Source organism: Anticarsia gemmatalis, chromosome 29 (assembly GCF_050436995.1).
Source record: "Anticarsia gemmatalis isolate Benzon Research Colony breed Stoneville strain chromosome 29, ilAntGemm2 primary, whole genome shotgun sequence".
Lineage (NCBI taxonomy): Eukaryota > Metazoa > Arthropoda > Insecta > Lepidoptera > Erebidae > Anticarsia > Anticarsia gemmatalis.
The window spans coordinates 2063975-2086073 of record NC_134773.1 but is presented as its reverse complement, the minus strand read 5'-3'; the positions used below and the strand labels follow the sequence as shown (position 1 = coordinate 2086073).

Here is a 22099-nt window from a genome sequence, read left to right as displayed (position 1 = left end):
ACAGTAAGTGACACACAGTAGTGATCCTACCTGCAGTATATGTGTGAGCGCAGACGAGTCCGCGTGCAGTGCGCGTGCGAGCGCGTCGAGCGCACTGCACGCGTGCAGCACAGGAGCGCGCGCCACGCAGTGAGTAACACACAGTAAGTGACACACAGTAGTGATCCTACCTGCAGTATATGTGTGAGCGCAGACGAGTCCGCGTGCAGTGCGCGTGCGAGCGCGTCGAGCGCACTGCACGCGTGCAGCACAGGAGCGCGCGCCACGCAGTGAGTAACACACAGTAAGTGACACACAGTAGTGATCCTACCTGCAGTATATGTGTGAGCGCAGACGAGTCCGCGTGCAGTGCGCGTGCGAGCGCGTCGAGCGCACTGCACGCGTGCAGCACAGGAGCGCGCGCCACGCAGTGAGTAACACACAGTAAGTGACACACAGTAGTGATCCTACCTGCAGTATATGTGTGAGCGCAGACGAGTCCGCGTGCAGTGCGCGTGCGAGCGCGTCGAGCGCACTGCACGCGTGCAGCACAGGAGCGCGCGCCACGCAGTGAGTAACACACAGTAAGTGACACACAGTAGTGATCCTACCTGCAGTATATGTGTGAGCGCAGACGAGTCCGCGTGCAGTGCGCGTGCGAGCGCGTCGAGCGCACTGCACGCGTGCAGCACAGGAGCGCGCGCCACGCAGTGAGTAACACACAGTAAGTGACACACAGTAGTGATCCTACCTGCAGTATATGTGTGAGCGCAGACGAGTCCGCGTGCAGTGCGCGTGCGAGCGCGTCGAGCGCACTGCACGCGTGCAGCACAGGAGCGCGCGCCACGCAGTGAGTAACACACAGTAAGTGACACACAGTAGTGATCCTACCTGCAGTATATGTGTGAGCGCAGACGAGTCCGCGTGCAGTGCGCGTGCGAGCGCGTCGAGCGCACTGCACGCGTGCAGCACAGGAGCGCGCGCCACGCAGTGAGTAACACACAGTAAGTGACACACAGTAGTGATCCTACCTGCAGTATATGTGTGAGCGCAGACGAGTCCGCGTGCAGTGCGCGTGCGAGCGCGTCGAGCGCACTGCACGCGTGCAGTACTGGAGCGCGCGCCACGCCCGCTCCCGCCAGCGAGCTCAGGTTCAGTGCCGACCACATCGCACATAAGTATGTCCATACACGTTCGATACCTGACGGAGAGAAAATCAATGAAAATGTATTGTAGAATCATATAATTTTTTAAAGAAAGCACGTGTAGCGGATCGCTACATACAGCGACATCTACTGGGACCAGCGCACAACCAACCACCACGCACAGTGTGACTGATGTCACAAGTCCTGAATCGCGCTATCGAAGTTTGCACTGCAATTGACAATATATACAAGTTCCCGACTACAACAGTCGGGCAGCCTAGGCCCACCAGGCACGATCACCTCGCCTGGTCGGAGGATCCTCCCTTTGTGATGGAGGAACATGAACACCTCGTTCCTCCACACACACAATTTTGAGGGAAATTTTTCATAAAAATGTGTCGTAAATCAACATGTTTCAATAGTGTGGTACGTACCGTCGAGCGAGCAGTTCTCGTCGAGCTCGTTGGTCTTGAGCAGGTGCGTGAGCGCATCCAGCGCGCGCTCCTGCTGCGCGGCGTCGGGCAGCGCGCTGGCGCAGCGCAGCAGCAGCTCGGGCGCGCACGAGTCCAGCGCCGCGCTCCACATGCACACTATACACTGGGGGGGACATACATGATCATCAGTCTTCGGTTTCCACCGCGAATAATTCGTCTCAAAGACTATATCTTACATACAAAATGTCCATGTCACAATGTTAATTACCGTACTCTTCCGAAACAGCTTGACCAATCCTCATAAATTTTGTGAGCATATTGAGTAGGTCTGAGAATCGGCCCTAAGTGACACTATTTTTTATTTTTTATAAAAAATATAGCGTCACTAGCTGACCCGGCAGACGTTGTTCTGCCATAAAATTAAAAAAAAAGTGTCACTTAGGGGCATGAAAAATAGATTTTGGCTGATTCTCACACCTATTAAATATGCTCGCAAAATTTCATGAGAATCGGTCAAGCCGTTTCGGAGGAGTACGGTAACTAACAGTACAGTAACATGATATTTTATATATAAGATGACAAATGTTCTAATAAAAACAGCAAAATCCATCAATTAACTTGTCGAAAAAGACTCGGCCACATCCTACTGAAAATGCACAGTAATATTGTTAAATGCTACATCATAATATTATGTCGGGGAAAAAGTCTTTTCGCATTATAGTATGCATGAACTTGTAATAAAATCTTTTCTCTACACAAAAAAGCCCGATATTTGGGTACCTTACGAGCTCACTGAAAGAAACCTAAAGAACCGTGTACTCATTTGTGATTCTTGAAGCCAAAGAGATTTTATTACAAGTTCATACATACTATAATGCGAAAAGACTTTTTCCCGACCTAACACAATAACTTACTTGTATCATATGCAGCTGGTACTCCAGTTGACAACGGAAGCTGTACTGCACGGCGGTGTGCGTCTTCGTCACCACTTCCCGGTCCCACACGTTCACTGGTGGGAACCTGGACAAACGAACATTAAATTATGTTAATTTTGAGCTTCTTTAAAGACAACTCCCGCACTAAGAATTGCTCTAGCGTCGCTGGGACTTTTACAAACATACAAACAACGGATGCAGAACACGACCAGACCCGAAACAATAATTTGTGGGTCGCACAAATAATTGTTCCGTGTGGGAATCGAACCCGCGACCTCCCGGCACAATGAAAGCGCAGTGGCGACTTAAACCACTACGCCACGGAGAGAAACATTGAAGGAAATATTGTTTTAGACATGTAACCGGTACCAAAACGTCGTTAGCAAATCGACGCGAAAGTCAGAAAGTTTTAAAAGAAAATGGTTTATTTTTACATTTGAACATAGGTAAAAAATATAACTAGGTTTATTTAAAATTTAATTTGTGTGGGAATCGAAAATACGAGCGTGTTTAAATTTTTGTTGAATAGTTCTTACCTCTCTCTTATTTGTCCTAGTATGATATCTGCCTTAGTGTTCAATCTTTGCAGTAGAAGTATCAGCAGAATAGCATCGTGGTCACCTGTGAACAAAAAAAAATACAAATTGATAAATGTTATTCATGAAGAAAATTAAAACAAGTTTCTCAGTGCAAGTTTTTAATACTCATTATGAGGTAATTAACAGAAAAAGAACACATAGTCGAATTGAGAACCTCCTCCTTTTTGAAGTTGGTTAAAAAGTGTAGACATTAAGTATCCCGTCCATTAAAGTAAGTTGACCAGTCAAATCAGCTACTTTTTATGAAATATCAAAAACAAATTTTAGTATAGAAATACGGTGTTGTGACGTCACAGTTTTGTATTTGGCCAAAATCAAACTCAAATCATTTATTCATTTAGGTCGAATGCTGACACTTACGATAAGAGTTAAGTATCACAAATGAGTACACGGTTCATTAGGTTTCTTTCAGTGAGCTCGTGAGGTACCCAAATATCGAGCTTTTTTGTGTAGAGAAAAGATTTTATTACAAGTTCATACATACTATAATGCGAAAAGACTTTTTCCCCGACCTAATATTGGTACATTACCTGCACTAGTCATGAAGTGGTCAGGCAGGCAGGCGGCCAGCATGTCGGCGCGGGCCCTGGCCTGGGTGAGCTCCAGCGCTCTGAGCTGCAGGTCTATGGAGCGGGTGGAGGCCCTGGACGCGTGGACCAGGGACCCCAGCTCCACGGCCGGCGAGGAACGAGCTTGGACCGGCTCGGGAGTTGATTCTTGTTCTGATGCTGGCGCTGGAGAACCTGAGGAAAGATATTTTTAAAGTGATAGCACATAAAAGTTGGTACCTCCCACGTAAGTGGTCGATGGTTCGTACCCGAGGCAACACACCATTGATTTTTCCAAGTTATGTGTGTATTACAAATAATGATTACTTGTCCCAACAGTGAAGGCAAACCATAGCAGATTTGCCGATATATGCATTTTAAGAACTTTTCAGTATTACAAAGAGAAGTAAGAACTAACGACGTTAAAGTACATATAGCAGAATATACTATCTTTTACTATATTTCATTTATTATCTTCTATGATAGATCATATACGAAGAATCTGTTTATTTGTACGATTGTCGCAGTGGTTGACGTGGTTACCTCGCCACAATAACCGTAGCGCCGCGTGTGGTGACTTCGAATCCCACCCGGGACAAATCTTTGTGTGATGAGCACGACTATTTGTTCTGAGCCTGGATGTTAATGTATCTATATAAGTTTGTATTTAGAAGCATATAAGTATGTTTATCAGTTATTTGGTTACCATAGTACAAGCTCTGCTTAGTTTGGAATCAAATGACCGTGTGCGAGTTGTCCAATAATATTTATTTATTTGCTATACATACCTTGTTTAGACTCGAGCTGCGTTCTAATCTCGTTGTACTGTTCCGTCATCTTCTGGACCAGTTCTCTAAACTTCAATATCGTTGAGTCTCGGTCCATGATCGTTTCTAACGCCGCCTCTCTTTCCCGTACCGCCTAGAGAAATAACAAAAAAAATAAAAAATTATAATTCGCACAAATAATTTTTCGTGTGGGAATCGAGCCCACGACCTTACGACGCAATGGTAGCGGCGTGGCGACCTAAAACATTTCAACGTGTTTTTTTTTCGTAATTGGCACCACCACAGCATGCCCTCAATAAACATATTGTAAATCATGTTATTTGTATTATAAGAAATAAAGATCTTTAGTATAACTTACCTCTCTGGTGTTAGCGTGTGCCATCTCCAACTCTTCACGAAGGTCCATTTCCAACTCCCGGTTGGACTCCACCAGCTGTTCGTGGACCTCTTGAAGAGCTTCTAATTCAGACACGTCTTGTTTTAGTTGTTCCACCTTTAGAAGAAAAAGAAAAACATTTTATAATGCTGAGGGGATAATTGTTCAAACTGACGAAAGTTAAAATTATTGAGGGAAAATATATTCAAAAAGGACTTTGAAACCGCCATTTTTTTATATTATGAAAATATATTGCATGGAGGATACTATTAATAAAAATTATAATAAACAGAAGTTCATTTACCGAGTTCAGAAAAGAAGGAGGTTCTCAATTCAAATGTAAGATTTTATAGGAAATTTCTAAGACGCTAACTCGCACCGATTCAGTGGTCGGTACTCCGCGCCACACCCCGTTCCCCGTAGGGATGCGTGTGTAAACCATCACATTAACCAAGTTACCTGGTCTTCCAAGGCCATCTTCTTCTCGGCGAGCTGCTCCACCATCTCCTCGGCTCCTAGCACGGCGTCCACCTGCTCCCTGAGGTCTACCACCAGCTCCTCAAACCTTGAGGACAGCTCCTCTTAATAATAAATCAAATTAACCAAGTTACCTGGTCTTCCAAAGCCATCTTTTTCTCAGCGAGCTGTTCCACCATCTCCTCGGCTCCTAGCGCGGCGTCCACCTGCTCCCTTAGGTCTGCCACCTGCGCCTCTAACTCCTCAACCCTTGAAGACAGCTTCTCTTTAGTGCGAGATAATTCTGCTATCTCAGACTTGTACTGTTCTAGGTCCTGGAACGAAGAATAAATTTAGTGATATTTGTTTATTAAAGGCGCCTATAGCCAGTTGAGTTCAGCGGTCGGTAAACGATCTTTGGGTTAAGCAAACCTTGGCGTGGTCTTTCCATAGATGGATCACTGCACAGTGATTCAACTAAATCTATATCTATACTAATATTATAAAGAGGAAAGGTTTGATTTTTTGTTCGTTTGTTTGCAATGAATAGGCTCCGAAACTACTGGACCGATTTAAAAAAATCTTTCGCCGTTGGCAAGCTACACTATTCCCGAGTGACATAGGCTATGTTTTATTTTCAAAAAAAATAGGGATGCTTACTAAAACTTGAATAATCTAACCCAAGGTGTAAGTTGCGCGGGTCAGCTAGTAACTTATAATCTAAATTCCCCGGACTAAGAAAAAGTTGGGAATCTCTAGTCTAGTTAATCAAACTTTTATGTGTATTAGGTGTAGATTTACCTTATGCATCTTCTGCATCTCATGCTTATCATGCGCAGACAGGTCTCTGAGTCGCACGAGCGTGTCTCTCAGGCGCACGTTCTGCTGCTGCAGTTGCCTCATCTCGTAGCCCGTGGCGCCCGCCTCTGCGTACGGGTGCTCTGTTCAGGGCACACACGCACCGACCGTTATATGATGGTGGGGCCTCTGTTAGTCTGTCGTGTGTCAAGGGGAGGAGGATATTTTTGCGAAAGAGGGTAATATATTTGTAAAAGTAGGGGTATTTTTGTGTAAGAGGGGGAAGTTTTTGAGAAAAAGGGGATTATTTTTTTAATTAGGGGATTTATAGAATGTTTAATAATGCTTCAAAGTTTATAAAGTCATGGTTAGCGTGGTGGACTCAAGGCCTATCTCTCAGAGGACACCCTTGCCCAACAGTGGGACAGTAATGGGTTTAAAATGTCTAACAGTCGATCGGAAGTTGTTAAATAAATATAAATTTTACATCTAGAGGATTATTATTTTACAGAAAAATGGTGGAATGACCGGAATGATATTTTGATGTTTAAATTGCGGAAAAGGGCCACATTTTGCAATTGTTTGTAGAAAAAAACAAATATTGTTTATTGTTAAATGAAATTATGATTTATGAGAGCATTTTAAAGGACTCATTTCTTCAAAATAAATTATGTACTTAACGGAAAGAAAGTACGAGTCAAAATGTGCTCAAGTAAAATTTAGGGGTAATATTTCAAAGGGGTAGTTGTCAAACGTCATCGAGGGTTTTAAACACAAAAACATAAAAACAAAACAAAAAAATCATGCAACATTAAACAATATGTACAAAGACTTAACACATTCACAATATTATGTTTACTCAAAACATATTGTTTTGTTCAAAATATCTTATATTTCGTAAAATTCTTACAAAATATTTGAAATAGTCGTGTATTATATTTACTTAACGGCTAGAGGCTGTGGTTACAGCTAAGTTATGTAATTTAATTTACTTTTGCTATATATAAGCAATATATATGAAATGTATGGGAGAAAAGAAATAATAGGGCCCAATTTCACCCACAAATTCTCTTAAAAACTCATCAAATTGAAGGTTATTTTTATAGGGTACTTAACTACCAGTCAAATCAGCTACTCTTTATGAAATGTCAAAAACACATTTTAGTATAGAAATACGACGTAGTGACGTCACAGTTTCGTATTCTCTCGTTGGCATCAAATAAGTGTCTAATAAAATGTTTCCGTCTGTAGTAATTGCGGAGCATTTTAGATGAACCTTTTAGTACAAGTTTATATGAATAATCATCAGGCAGAACTTTGACAGTCGTGTTCCAACATTTTACTGTCATTCATTCATATCGTATGGTTAGTGGTCAACCTAGTGTCAAAGTTGTTTGAGCCGCCCGAAGACCTTTGACGTGGCTTATACTATCACTATATCGATATAAATATATACGATCAATGCCGACTATAATACATACATTACTTGGTCGCAAAATATGTTAAGAGAATCAAAACTATCTGTAATGGGTGAAATTGGGCAAGGATCTAAAAGAATTTTGCAAGATATTTCAATTTAGCTTAGTAAATAAAAGCCGAAATACTCAATCATTTTGTAATTACTAAGTAATTTAGTGATTACCCATTTTTTTTGTTTATAGAATAAATTTTAGCTCCAACATAATTTGGTGAAAGCTGATTTTACCCAGTCATTACCCGAATTACCCAAAGCAGTGAATGTGCCAAGTTCATGCTCAAAATCAAAATATAATGAAACTAAATGTGTCATATTAAATATTAATAATAATATATACATATAATGTTACTATATGTAGAAAATAAAATAAATAATTGAAAAATACGTACACACTTTAGCTGTGTATGTAATTCTATAATAAAAATAAATATATTAACTATCTTACTAATAAACGTATTGTAAGCTGTGATTAGTTATACAGTGTTTAGTCACTATTCATCAGTCTAACCTTTCTTCCAACTATGTTGGAGTCGGCTTCCAGTCTCACCGGATATGAATATCAGTATATTACATGCAGCGACTGTCTATCTGACCTTCACAACCCAGTTACCTGGGATATAACACGATACTACGTAAGACTGGTCGTCAGACTTTCAAGCTTCTGACTACTGTTAACGACTGTCAAAGATCTTTGAAAATTACAGCCCACAATTTAACGTGCCTTGCTAAACGCGGAGTTTGTATGTATAATATGGTCACCCATCTCCATACCGACCTCGGTAACCGTAGCTTCACTTTAGAGATCGATCCGCGCGGCTGTTGTTAACTAAGCCACGAGTTTTATTGATATACAGTTTCAAATATAAGTGACAAAACACTGTATAACTAATCAGGGCTTACAACACGTTTATTAATACAGAAATAATATATAAAAATAAATAAATATGTGTGATAAATGGCTTTCAATCTACGAATGCCCTGTTTCTGAGTACATTTAGCGGCAGTTTATCTATTCAATAGCGTTTTTTTATATGAGTGATAGCCGAGAGGTTTAAGTTGGCACTTCCCACACAAGTAGTCGTAGGTAATCCGAGGCAACACACCAATGACTTTTCCAAGTTATGTATTAGAAATAATCATCACTTGTTCTAACGGTGAAGGAAAACATCGTGAGAAAATCTTGCATGCCTAATACATTTATTGAAGGCATGCAACGTCCCCAACCCGCACTTGGCCAGAGTCGTGGACTCAAGGCCTATCCCTCTCTAGTTTGGGAGGAGACCCTTGCCCAGCAGTGGGAGTAATGGGTTTAAAAAATAGATTAACTGATAAACCGTAGGTTGACTGGTAGAGAATGCCATTGGCATTAAGTCTGCCATTATGCAACGTTTGTATATCATCAAGCTTAGCTATTCTTCCAAGCTATGTTGGAGTCGGCTTCCAGTCTCACCGGATGCAGCTGAATACCAGTATTTTACATGGAGCGACTGACTATCTGACCTCCGCAACACAGTTACCTGGGATAACACGATATCCTTCGGTAACACTGGATGTCAGACTTTCAAGCTTCTGACTACTGTTAACGACTGTCAAAGATCTTAGAAAATGACAGCCGGGACCCACAATATAACGTGCCTTCCGAAACACGGAGGAACTCGATATGTTCAAGATGGTCACCCATCCACAAATCAACCTCGGCAAGCATGGCTTAACCTCAGAGATCGATCCGCGCGGCTGTTGTTAACTAAGCTAAACTACCGCTAAATGTACCTCAGAAACCGGGGGTTTATAATGTAGATTTGTTGTGTGTGCGTGCCCTGTTATTGTTAGGTCTTTGCATTATACACATTGACTGGTCAAAAAGATTATTATAAATAGAAATTTATGATTTAAATAACAATTATTTCAAATTTTGTAGGTTAATGTGGGGCATAAAGTTGGCTTTAGCTCTATATAATTATGTGGGTAATGGGGACTTTGCAAATTGACCGGCCAATGTGGAATTATTAAATACTTATTTTATATTTGTAACATTAGAGTATAGATTAAGATTATGAATATCAATATAGGAATAAATAATGGTAGAAACTTTGTATTAGTTAAGTATTATAGATTTAAATATTGTAATTTTAATAGAAATATGCTTAGAATTTTTATATAATAAGCAGATTATGTAGTTTAATTTAACCAAAAGTTTGGTAATATCGTTATTTTTTGCCAAATTATATAAAAGGTCAAGTTTTATATGCCGTAAAAGGAGATTGAATCTTCAAACTTGTATAACCTGGTTCAAAGTGATCCTACAGGTTCTGTGCCATAGTAACTATTGCTTAAAATGGCTACCTTAATCGATATATGCCATTATTTTTTATGTTGGCCGGCACTTTAAAAAAAGGCCCATAATGGATGATCTCCTTTCACCAAGAAATATCCAAAAATAAGTAAGTTACAAATCTTATACAACGCTAACTAAACATACTTATTACAAAAGTTATACTTTTACAAGTTAGCGTAGTAAAACATCTGCTATCGAAATATTTTGCATGGCAACTGTAAAGTAACCAAAAATCATCCTTATACTCATATAAATAAGGCTCAAACTCACGTATATTCCCTCCAGCCTCCATCTCGGCCTTCATCAGCTGCAGGTCCAAGGTGGCCTCCTCTAACTTCTCCCTGCACTGCTCTAACTCCATCTGTAACGCTTCAGCTCGCTCTTCAGCCATCTCCTTGTCTAGAGCTGCCATTTCAGCTGCTTCTTGAAGTTCGGCTGTTTCCTCGTTGTGGGCTTCTAAGGCTTCTTGGGCTTCGCGGACCTGGGAGGTGATGGGTAGTATATTGTTATAGATGAGTATAATAATCGTATTTATAAAAAAATCATAGTCAAAAGCTTAAAAAATGAATGTTTTCCAGACCCGGAATACAGTATAACTCCCGCACGGAGTATTGCTCTTGTGTCATCCGGACTTTAACAAACATACAAACGACGGACACAAAGTGCAAGCAGACCCGAAACAAATATTCGTGGATCGCACAAACAATTGTCCCGTGTGGGAATCGAACCCAACATCCCGACGCCATGGTTGCATCGTGGCGAAATAAGCCACTGCGCCACGGAGGCAGCCTAAAGCCTTTCATTTAATCTCTGCATCACCCCAAGGTAGACTGGCAGAAAATGCCTTTGGCATTAAGTCCGCCTTTAAACAAATTTTATATAAGAAGTTTAAATAAATAAATAAAGCCCCAAAAAGCCCTTACTCTGTACATTAATAGGTCACTTATTTATCTTTATCTCACCTCCTGCTTAGCCCTCTGCAAGTCACGTTGCAGCTGCGCCTGAGACTCCATGATCTTTGACTTGAACTCATTAGCCTGGTCCAACTGCAGACGCACTCGTTCAAACTCTCTTAGTTTCTCTCTATCCTCAGCTCTGCGAACTTTCAGCGTCTCCAGCTTTTCCTTCAGGTCTTCCACTTCGGCCTTCAAGTTTGTTATCTGGGGGTAAAAAAAGATTTTTTAAGTAGTTGAAACGTTGAACAATAATTTAGTTTATTTAAGAAGAAGACAACTCCCGCATTAAGAATTTGTCTTGTGTCGCGGGGACTTTTACAAACATACAAGCAACGGACACAAAGCACAACCAGACCCGAAACGATTATTTGTGGATCGCACAAAGAACTATTCAGTGTGGGAATCCAATCCACGACCTCACGACGTAATGGTATCAGTGTGGCGACTTAAACCACTGCGCCACGGAAGCAGTCAAAAAGTTGCAAAAATATTTAAGTAACTTGTACTCGTAAAAGGTTCATTAAAGTCCTCATGCTATTTTTTTTTTGCTATTACTTTTGATGAAGAAACTGGCCTTTATATAATAAACATGCAACGCTAAAGTTTTGATAGACGAACTCTTAAAAAACAAATCTTTCATCTCATTCCTTCTCTCAGTATTTTACATACATAAGTAAGAGAGAACCGATACCACTCACCTCTTGCTGCGCTTGAATGTTGGCTAACTTATCCTCCATGGTGGAGGAGGCTGGCTGCGGGGACGTGATGCTCTGACCCGGCGTGTATTGAGGAGTCAGGGTCTCTACGAAGCCGGTCTGCAAGAACACACAGTTAATAGTATTTTTTTATTGATATAAATATTATTCTGCCGTCCTCTAACTATAACGCCGTTATCTACAAAAACAATGTTTCGAGATATTCGTGAAAAGGCGCGAGAAAAGTAAAATATTAATGAGTTCTGTACTCATTAAGACAATTTTTTTGATACCTTTAAGTCCAACTTATAGCAGATAGTTACAAAACAGCATTGCATAGTGGTATTTAAACTGGGTGTCTCCGTGCTTCGGAGGGCACGTTAAAAGTTTGTCCCGGTTGTTGTCTATTAAGATAACAGTCGTTAAGCCACGTCAAAGGCCTTCGGGCTTGAACAACTTTGACACTAGGTTGGCCACTAACGATACGATAAGAAGAAGAATATAATTAATTAATTTTGGGTACAATAAATTGTCTTCTAAAAGGTATATTTGTCTCTCCAAGAAACCTTGTCTAAATAATATTTTTTTAATATATTGTAATGAAAAAAGAAAAATGATTTCACTAAGAACAGTATTCAATCTTTTCTTGATTCATAATGAGGTTGGCCACTAACCATACGATAAGGTAGACTTACTTCAACAAAAGCAGCTCTCTTAGGCATATCGGGCGAGGCGGCTCGTTCAGTAGTAGGCGACGCGTAAGACGTGAGCGACTGACGGCTGCTCGCTAGCGACGTGCGAGAACTGTAATAGTTGACAGTTGTTGTTGAATGTTGTTGTAGTGTTGTTTGTGTTGAGTGATGGGTGTTGTTGTAGAACGAGAAAGATTTTGAGATTCTTTGTTTGCAATGGAGTTTTTTAAATTACTTTGATAATCTTGATATGGGTTTAAAGATAGTTTCAAGATGCTTTTGCTTACAAATTTTTTTCTTGTTTAATTGGAAATTATATTAATTAAGAGCTATAATTTCAACTACCTATCTGTTGACTATAATTCATGTAAAACACTTATATTCAGCTGCATCCGATGAGACTGGAACCGACTCCAACATATTTTAGGAAAAAGGCTAAGCTGCTGAAGAAACTAATTTCTATAGCATCAGAAAGTAATCTAATAAAAAGAAAATTTCTTTACAACTGATACACTTTTATTCGTCTCCTAAATACAGATTTAGGAACTAATAAATAAATAAAGTTAAATAGATTTTGGTCTCCTTCTAGAACATTCTACAACTTCGAACACCCATCACTACACAAACCACCTGTATACAACATAACCAAATAAATACACATACAAATAAGCACATAAGAAGCCGGACAAACAGACAGACAGACAAGCAGGTACATTGACATTCACAGGTATACACATCAATGTATTGAATAAACAAAAAAACATTTTACCATAATATTCTAATAGTCTGTTTTGGAACAACTAAACAAGAGTCGCCATCTATTGGGGACATTGTTAAACTTTTCTTCTAAACCATTACTATCCCACTTCAGGGTAAGGAAAGAACTCTGCTGGGCAAGTTAAAGAAAGAAACATTCCTAAACGAGGGAGGGGTTAGGCCTTGAGTCCACCACGCTGGCCAAAGGCGGGTTGGGGGCTTAGCATGTCATCAATAAATGTTTTAAACTTTAGGCATGCATATTAAAATTTACAATTAACTGTTTTAAAACCTATTTTAATGTATCAAAGTAACGAATAGGTATCGAGATATTCCCCTTTTTTGCCAATATATTATCAAATCCCTCATTTGCTTGTCCACAATATTAATTTAATAGTGACTAATAATCGTATAAAGTCACTTGTTAAAGAGTTTATCCAAAACAGACTATAGAATTAAACATAAAACATATCACCAAATAACTAATTTTTACACATTCACCATAACAAATACAATTATAATTATTAGATAGTCAACTGAATACATTCTTATATGTATTGTAATTTGTAATATCTTTCAGAATCCAAGATATTCTCTCAATAAGTACAAGTCTTTCTTCTCCAATAAAAAAAATACTTAAAGATTTAAAATTCAGCTTCTTTTAAAAACATGATGGTACAAATTATAGTCTTACGGGAGAAAGCCCAAGGTAACTTAAATATATTCAGTTGACAATCAATTAACTGATATTGAGAAAATGAATTAATGTGTCGCAATACAAAATCTAATTTTATCAATAAGTATTGACTTTTATTTCGTAAGATATCTTATATTCAAGTAGTATTTTTTACTCCCAATTCACGAAACATTAGAATCCAACTTACTTACTTCCCCCATAGTAAAGAGTATAATTTTAGATAACAGATTTATTATCAAGAACGTCAGAAGTAGTCTTCGAATTTACCCATCTAACAATTTATAAAATTGGTTCAAAAGTAATACGGTCACATTATTTCATTTTCTTCAATATCTATAAAACAATAAACCTTTTATATACTAAACATAACTAACACATAACATATTAACAATATAATGTAAGGTGCTGCGTGAAATGCTGTGTAATACTTAAAACTAAACACTCTCCCTCTTATTCATAAAAATATATGAAGTTATAAGAGGCTTATAAAGTGTTTTGTTTCTTTCACTCCTTAGCGAAATGATAGAGAGAAAACATATCTTAGTAGTTGTTTAACTAAAGTAGGTTTATAGATTGTTTATGAATAAGAGGGTCTTTATATAAGGTCTTCTTATAATAGCTGGTGATATTTAAGGAGGCGATACTGTCCATGAATCTGATCACGATTATACGAAAAAATATCAGATTTATGGGCAATATGAGCCTCCAATATATCACTAGTTATTATGAGAAGACCCCTATATACACTCAATAACAGCATCTCTTTCTTACATAAACGAAATGTCATAAGAAAGAGTGAGACAGAATATAGATACTGAAAATACTGTTATTTTCAGTGTATATATGAGTAAGAGTGTATGCATACAAAATAGCCTTTTTTAATGACCAAGTAATAATTTTAACGAAATAATACTTGGAAATTATAAACTAAGGCTAGAATGTGTTCTTAAACTGTGATATGTATACAAGAACAAATGAATTTGGCTTATTTGGCAATAACACAATAAAAAAACCGTAAAAAAACCAAGTTAAAAACTCAGTTTATTCAAATTCATGCTAAAAACAACACTCTATATACAAATCACAATTCCAAACATCCCTTATAACAATGTAAATGCAACACAAACTCTACCTTAAAACCAAGATAAAAATTAAATACATTTTAATTACTACCATTCATTAAGACTTGCTACATACAGCTATCCGATTCGGCAATAAATTGGACGTAGTTTGGCAAAAAGGACTCAATCCACACTTTGACCACAATGGAGTTAAGCATGCAATCATTCTCCTGAGGGTCAAATCTATACTAATATTATAAAGCTGAAGAGTTTGTTTGTTTGTTTGTTTGTTTGTTTGTTTGAACGCGCTAATCTCAGAAACTACTGGTCCGATTTGAAAAATTCTTTCAGTGTTAGATAGCCCATTTATCGAGGAAGGTTATAGGCTATATATCATCACGCTACGACCAATAGGAGCAGAGTACTGGTAAAAAATGTTACAAAAACGGGGAAAATTATGACTCATTCTCTCTTATGTGACGCAAGCGAAGTTGCGCGGGTCAGCTAGTCTATGATGTAGTGAAATCCCTATTTTTAAAATGTACTTGGAAACTACTTTTCCTACTACGTCGACTCAACCCACAGTATGAAGAGCAGACAAAATTTACCCTCAGGAGAATGATGGCATACTTAATTCCATTGTGGTCAAAGTGTGGATTGAGTCCTTTCTGCTTAACTACGACCTATTTATCGGTATATACCCATTTGTACCCTCTAACACTGTCCCCCGGAGTGACAACTGGGAATAAAGGTAGAAAGAAAATTCCCAGTTGTCACTCCGAGGCGACAGCATTGAGGAGACAATGGGAATATACCTATTTATCGAGCAACAAAACCGACTCGACTCACTTGTTCGGCTTGTGCCGATCGGGTTCATCTACACATATTCGGTTTTGTCGCCCGGCTAGACCGATTTATGCCGATCCAAAGTGTGTAGCAAGTCTTCCACATTCAATTAAAATAACATGCAGTTATATTGAACAAAACTAATAATATTATCATTAACTTAATTGTGCAAAATATATAAAAAAGAAACGTAGAATTTGTGCAATGTTCATAGTAAAATGTATAATTACCGAGCGTTGTGTTTAGGAACTAACAGCTCAACTGACAACTGTCAATTTTGACAGCTGTCAAAAGTGACAGGTGTCATATTTTATCATAACCATTATTGTGAAAACACAATATTATACTCGTACTATAACAAACATGAGAACTTCGTCATGTAATTATATAGCACTTTGTAATGGCACGAGAATAGAAATAATTGGACCTAGTTAGTTCCTAACACACGCAATAAATAATTTAAAATGTAACAATTTATATAACAAATAAAATCAGTGATATACACATGATCACACAACTACATATCTGACCAAATAAAAGTTACGCTAAGAATTGCTCTTGTATCGCGGGGACTTTTACAAACATACAAACAACGGACACAAAGTACAACCAGACACGATACAACTATTTGTGGATTACACAAATATTTGATGCATATGGGAATATAACTATATTCCGAAGCGCCCATAGCCAGTTGCGCTCACCGGTCTGACAACGATCTGGGTGAAGCAACCGTTGGCGCGATCATTCGATAGATGGGTGACCGCATAGTGGTATTTGAACTGGGCGTCTCCGTGCTTCGGAGGGCACGTAAAACGTCAGTCCCGGTTGTCAATTAGGATAACAGTCGTTAAGCCACGTCAAAGGCCTTCGGGCGGCTTGAACAACTTTGACACTAGGTTGACCACTAACCATACGATAAGAAGAAGAAGAAGATTTTATTCCCTTGTTTGTAATGGTATGGGAATATAACTAACTAAGCTGGTGGTGGCGTGACGACCTTAACCACTGCGCCATCGAAGTCTTCATAACATCTAAAGAGATTTGGTCAAATAAGTACGTGTATGACCCGTGTTGTAACAATTGATCGCAAATGAATGTACAAAGTAGAAGCTGTGCTAGTTTATTATGAAAAGTGAGATATGGTTTCTATGATGTGTTGGTTTCACTAGCGTGGCTAGAGGTTTTCTGACCGAATTAGAGGAAAGATCAATAGTTAACGTTTTTAAATTTTCACGACTTGTCTTCGATCGAATCGTCGGGTAAACAAATAGGGTATACTAACCTTTAATTTTCAATCGCGTTTAAGACCCGTTACATTATAATATTTATAATATTATGAAGATCAATATCTAGGTTCAGATTAGGATCATGACAGTCAAAGAACAAGTTCACAAAGGGAAATACCCCTTTTTTATATTTTGGTTAAATTATCTTCTAAATATTTAAAATTTAGGACATATATTTAACTACTCATTTAGATAAAATCCTTATACTAACTAGAAAAAAATAAGGAACTGCAAGGAAAGGAATCTTTTGAACGGTGGGATAAAAACGGTAACTAAAATAATGTCCCGATAGCGAAAGAAATTTTGACTCCTTTAGTAGACTCCCAAGAAAGGCCTATGCCTTGCAGTGTGCGTAACAAATATTTATATAATACGCGATAAGTGATTATAAAACCAAAGAAATAATACTTAAACTAAAAACTTTTTTAGCTATTTGTTTATTATAGAACAAAAAGGAAAACGGAAATTCGTAAACAAATTTTGTGGGAAATCTGGTTTTAAAAGCATTTAAGAACTTGGTCAAATCGGAGAAAAACATCGCCGTATTAGTAGTAAACATTTTGAGATAGTCCATCTAGAGCACCCGTTGGAATAGCACCTTGCCTAGTCCACGAAAAGAACCTATCATATAGGTGTATAACCTAATATAGGTGAGTAAAGCTTGTGGGGGAATCGGTCAGAAACCTCGCTGTTTTAGTAGTGAATACCAACAAACCGTAAATAACTATGTTACATGTATCGTTACCTCGACATAGAGAGGGTGCCAGCTTTGGTCTGCGCCGGCGACGGCTTGCGGCGCACCCTTTATAACCACCGTCGTTAGTACATACTTGTTATGTGATTCACTTTTATTTGTAGGAGAAGTGATGGAGTAAATACAAATATAACTTTAAAATTCTCTAAATTTAAAATTCTGCATGTTTAATGTATTAGGTCGGGGAAAAAGTCTTTTCGCATTATAGTATGTATGAACTTGTAATAAAATCTATTTGGCTTCAAGAATCACAAATGAGTACACGGTTCATTCGGTTTCTTTCAGTGAGCTCGTGAGGTAAACAAATATCGAGCTTTTTTGTGTAGAGAAAAGATTTTGTTACAAGTTCATACATACTATAATGCGAAAAGACTTTTTCCCCGACCTAATATAAATGTAACCCATTAACGTCCCACTACTGGGCATGGGTCTCCTCGCGTAATGAGCGAAGGGTTAGGCCTTGAGTCCACCACGCTGGCCAAGTGCGGGTTGGGGACTTTGCATGCCCTCAATAAATCGGACTCGACTTTAATTTACTCGATTATTTAATTATCTCGACGTATTATTAAAATATCAAATAAATAAATAAGTCGAAGACTTGTCGAAAGAATTGACAAAACCGACTTTTTAACTTGTTTAAAAACATTGTTTTTTCAGGCATCACTTCTCCTAAACACATACAAAATTAACATAATATTAATATATTATACAGTTTAAATAAATGACAATGGCTACAGAATTAAATACAATAATTTTAATCTCAAATATATTTTAGCCATTTTAACTTATAAGATCATGCAACACAAGTTACATTAGGACGAAAATCTCAAAACTGATTTCTTTAGCACACTTACAGAATATTGAAACACAACTTAATTTTGAGTAACACTTACATATTTCCATAGTACAAGTTTTAAAGGGACAGTACTAGATTTAAGGGTCGGCGCAAACGGGCCACCGACCACAGCCACTGGTGGCCAGCGACACCCACTTAACACGTTTTTCCATATATTTAACTGCACGTTTGGCGCAGTGGTTTAAGCGGTCACCTCGCCGCAACAACCGTAGCGCCGCGCGTGGTGGGTTCGAATCCCACCCGGGACAAATCTTTGTGTGATGAGCACGAGTATTTGTTCTGAGCCTGGATGTCAATTTATCTATATAAGTATGTATTTAGAAATATATATGTATGTTTATCAGTTATTTGGTTACCATAGTACAAGCTCTGCTTAGTTTGGAATCAAATGACCGTGTGTGAGTTGTCCAATGATATTTATTTATTTATTTATTATTTTGTATAGACACACCGCACACGTGTAGCCGGTGGCGGCCACTCGCTACAGGATACAAAATATATGGAAAAACGTGTTAAGTGGGTGTCGCTGGCCACCAGTGGCTGTGGTCGGTGGCCCGTTTGCGCGGACCCTAAGCTCCTTTAAAATTGAGAGACATTTCAAGCTTTAGTTTAGCGTATACGTGCGTATACGTGCACGTATGTTCACCCGTATTTGTTAAATTAAAGTAAAAAAAAAAGTGAAATATATCTACTTATTATTATGAAATATACAAAAACGCATTTTACCTTAGAGGAGTTAGAGGCTAACCTTCTTATTCATAAAAATATATGAAGTTATGAATGGCTTATAAAGAGTTTTGTTTCTTTCACTCTATAGTGAAGTGAAAAAGAGAAAACATTGTAGTAGTTTTTTAACTAAATAGGTTTATAGTGTGTTTATGAATAAGAGGGTAACTCTTTATTAGTTATATAATAAAAATACAACGCGAAATTTCAAAGTTTCGATAAAAAAATAAATAATTATTCTATTCTATTCTAATAAAAATGTGCTAAAGAAATCACAGTTTAGATTTTCAATATAATTTTTTTATTCAAATTGCGAAGTTAATTATTTATCTTAAGTCATGAAATTATTTACAAAAGAAACCCAGAGCCTTAGTTTATATATTCAATAGCATATTTTGTATGAATTTAAACGCTATTGAATAGATAAACTACCGCTAAATGTACCTCAGAAACCGAGGATTAGACAGTTAGTATTTAAACCCACATTTAGTATCAATAACTTTTAATACTAAGGGTTAAATAATATAGTATTGTAAAAAAACACCCCGAAATAATATTACTTATGCCGGTTTCATATAAAAATAAAATTAAAAACTAACTACAATAATAGAAAATAATATCTATTTGTATTTATAAATGATATAGTACTTTAAATAACGTAGTGTAAGCGCGGTTCATGTTGCTGAATAAATAAGCTTAACTACTATGCTTAGAAAATGTATAGTTTGTAAGAAAGTATATAATTTTATAGTTTATACATATAAAGTATAAAAAAGCAGAACGGATCCAACGAAAAGGGAAATAAGATGTTTTCAATACAATTTATAATAGAGAACAAATATAAGTCAAATAGAGAACCTCCTTTTTTGTTGGTAAAACTGCAAACTGCATTTAAATCGGTTCAGGCAAACGCAAATAATCGCAGACAACAATACATACAAACTGGTCACCAGAGAACCTTCATTTTCGTCGGTTAGAATACGAAAACTGTATCCTAAGTATAACAAATACTTTTCTGAAAATCGCATCAATATCGGTTTTGGCAAATGCGTGTGATAATCTGACTACCATGCAACAGGTCAAACAAAGGACCTCCTTTTTTGTCAGATAAAAAATATTCTGCTTACAGCCTTGTTACGTGTTTTTATAGATAGAAATTTCATAAAAAGAAGTAGATCCATCCAAAGTGGATCTAGAAGTAGTAGTTATAAAATATATTATGTGACTTAAAACTCAGTTGTTTTAGAACTGAGTGAATAAAAATATTCTTAGTACTTAGTTATTTTAGATCTTAAAGATAACTTCGTTTCGTATATTATGGATCCGTCCTTAAAGTTTATTGTAAAAGAGCTATAAGCATTATAAGCAAGTACATTGCTCCATTGCTTACTGCTTGGTAGTTTTAAAAACTTTTGCCGTATAGATGTGAAGCAAAGCATATTACAGAGTAGTCCTTAGACTTTTATGAAGACGGAAATGCTTTTATTTATACAGAAGAAAGAAAAGCAAAAATGAAGACAATAAATGGTATTCTTGAAGCAGAATTAGGCCGATAGTTCAAGCACATAAAGTTTGCGAAACGATAAAACAGCCAATTTGCGCGTTCCCTCAAAAAATATCAAAATGGTAGACCCCCACATCAGATAACGTATACGTACGTATACGCACTGCGTATACGCAACGCAAAACACACAGTTCTTGCACGCTTACCTACGTATAGAGTATAGATACAGTTAATAAGATATTTTTGAAAATGTTCAACTAATCAAAACTACTAACCCCGGGTTTCTGAGGTACATTTAGCGTAAGTTTATCTATTCAATAGCGTTTTTTTTATATGAGATTTAACGCTATTGAATAGTTAACTACCGTTAAATGTACTCAAAAACCGGGTGTAAGTCAGAAGAAATTAAATTTATATGACCCAAATAGCAGCTATTCCGCGTCGATTAAAGAAATCTAATCCGAACGGTACAACATAGCGGCCGAATTGAATACCTCTTTCTGTTAAAATCGCTTGAAAATTCTATAATTATTCAATTCCTCAAAAGTTCTTCAACAGGCCGCCAGATGGCGCTGTACTAAAACCCAACAACAACATGAACCGCGCACGCAGAACATATAAGTGCAAGAAGCGTCTACGAAAGCGGTGCGTTACTACATGTGCTTACTCACGTCGTAGGCCTAGATCTCTGCGCCACAGTAATACTAGCGAGGAGAGAAACACACTGTCAGTTAGGCTATATGGGTTAACGTGTTCAGATGTAATATCGACCTAATTTTGATAACAATAGAGTTGGTATTTGCTTGTGTTGTGTGTGGTACTTAAGTCGTTATAGATTTGAGATAGTTAATAGTATTTAGATGTTATATGGACCTAAAGTCATGTAGTAATAGAGTTGATGTTAGGTTGTGTTGTGTGCAGTTACTTAAGTCGTTATAGATTTGAGATAGTCAATAGTAATCAGATGTGATATTGACCTAAAGTATAGTAGTAATAGAGTTGATGGTAGGTTGTGTTTTGTGCTGTCACTTATGTCCTTTTAGACGGAGAAGGTTTAAAATGTTGACTTTTATTATCAACTTAAATATACTCAAAATATAGTTGAATTTTGCTTGTGCTGTCTAAGTCTAGTATGTAGATGTAATAACAATCTAAATCGTGTACAAATTAGGTTGAATTTTGGTTGTGTTATATGCTGTTACTTATGCCCTTTTAAAGTTAAGATAGCAATAATTATTGTTGATATTATCAACCGTAATAACGTAGTGATAAAGGTGCTTTAGTGTATAACCTAAGTGAAATAAGTTTATTTCAATAAGGCTGTATTTTGCTTACAGTCTGTGCCGTTATTAAACTTTATTAAGGTCAGCCTGGTGTGTCTTAAAATAAAGTGATGA

General features: G+C 37.6%; 1 protein-coding gene across 1 annotated transcript in view; it reads right to left on the bottom strand.

Annotated features, from left to right (window-relative positions):
- The window catches only part of DCTN1-p150 (dynactin subunit 1), a 49133-nt gene that overhangs the window by 20793 nt on the left and 6241 nt on the right, over positions 1–22099 (bottom strand). Inside the window, exons 5-19 of the mRNA XM_076132920.1 lie at positions 21374–21406; positions 17608–17664; positions 12217–12325; positions 11525–11641; positions 10833–11030; positions 10141–10351; positions 6062–6201; positions 5416–5595; positions 4787–4921; positions 4429–4561; positions 3623–3835; positions 3030–3114; positions 2473–2578; positions 1559–1721; positions 1011–1180 (exon numbers count right to left, since the gene is read on the bottom strand). Of these exons, the coding sequence (XP_075989035.1) occupies positions 1011–1180; positions 1559–1721; positions 2473–2578; positions 3030–3114; positions 3623–3835; positions 4429–4561; positions 4787–4921; positions 5416–5595; positions 6062–6201; positions 10141–10351; positions 10833–11030; positions 11525–11641; positions 12217–12325; positions 17608–17664; positions 21374–21406 (2050 nt within the window). The remainder of the gene's footprint in view (positions 1–1010; positions 1181–1558; positions 1722–2472; positions 2579–3029; positions 3115–3622; positions 3836–4428; positions 4562–4786; positions 4922–5415; positions 5596–6061; positions 6202–10140; positions 10352–10832; positions 11031–11524; positions 11642–12216; positions 12326–17607; positions 17665–21373; positions 21407–22099) is intronic.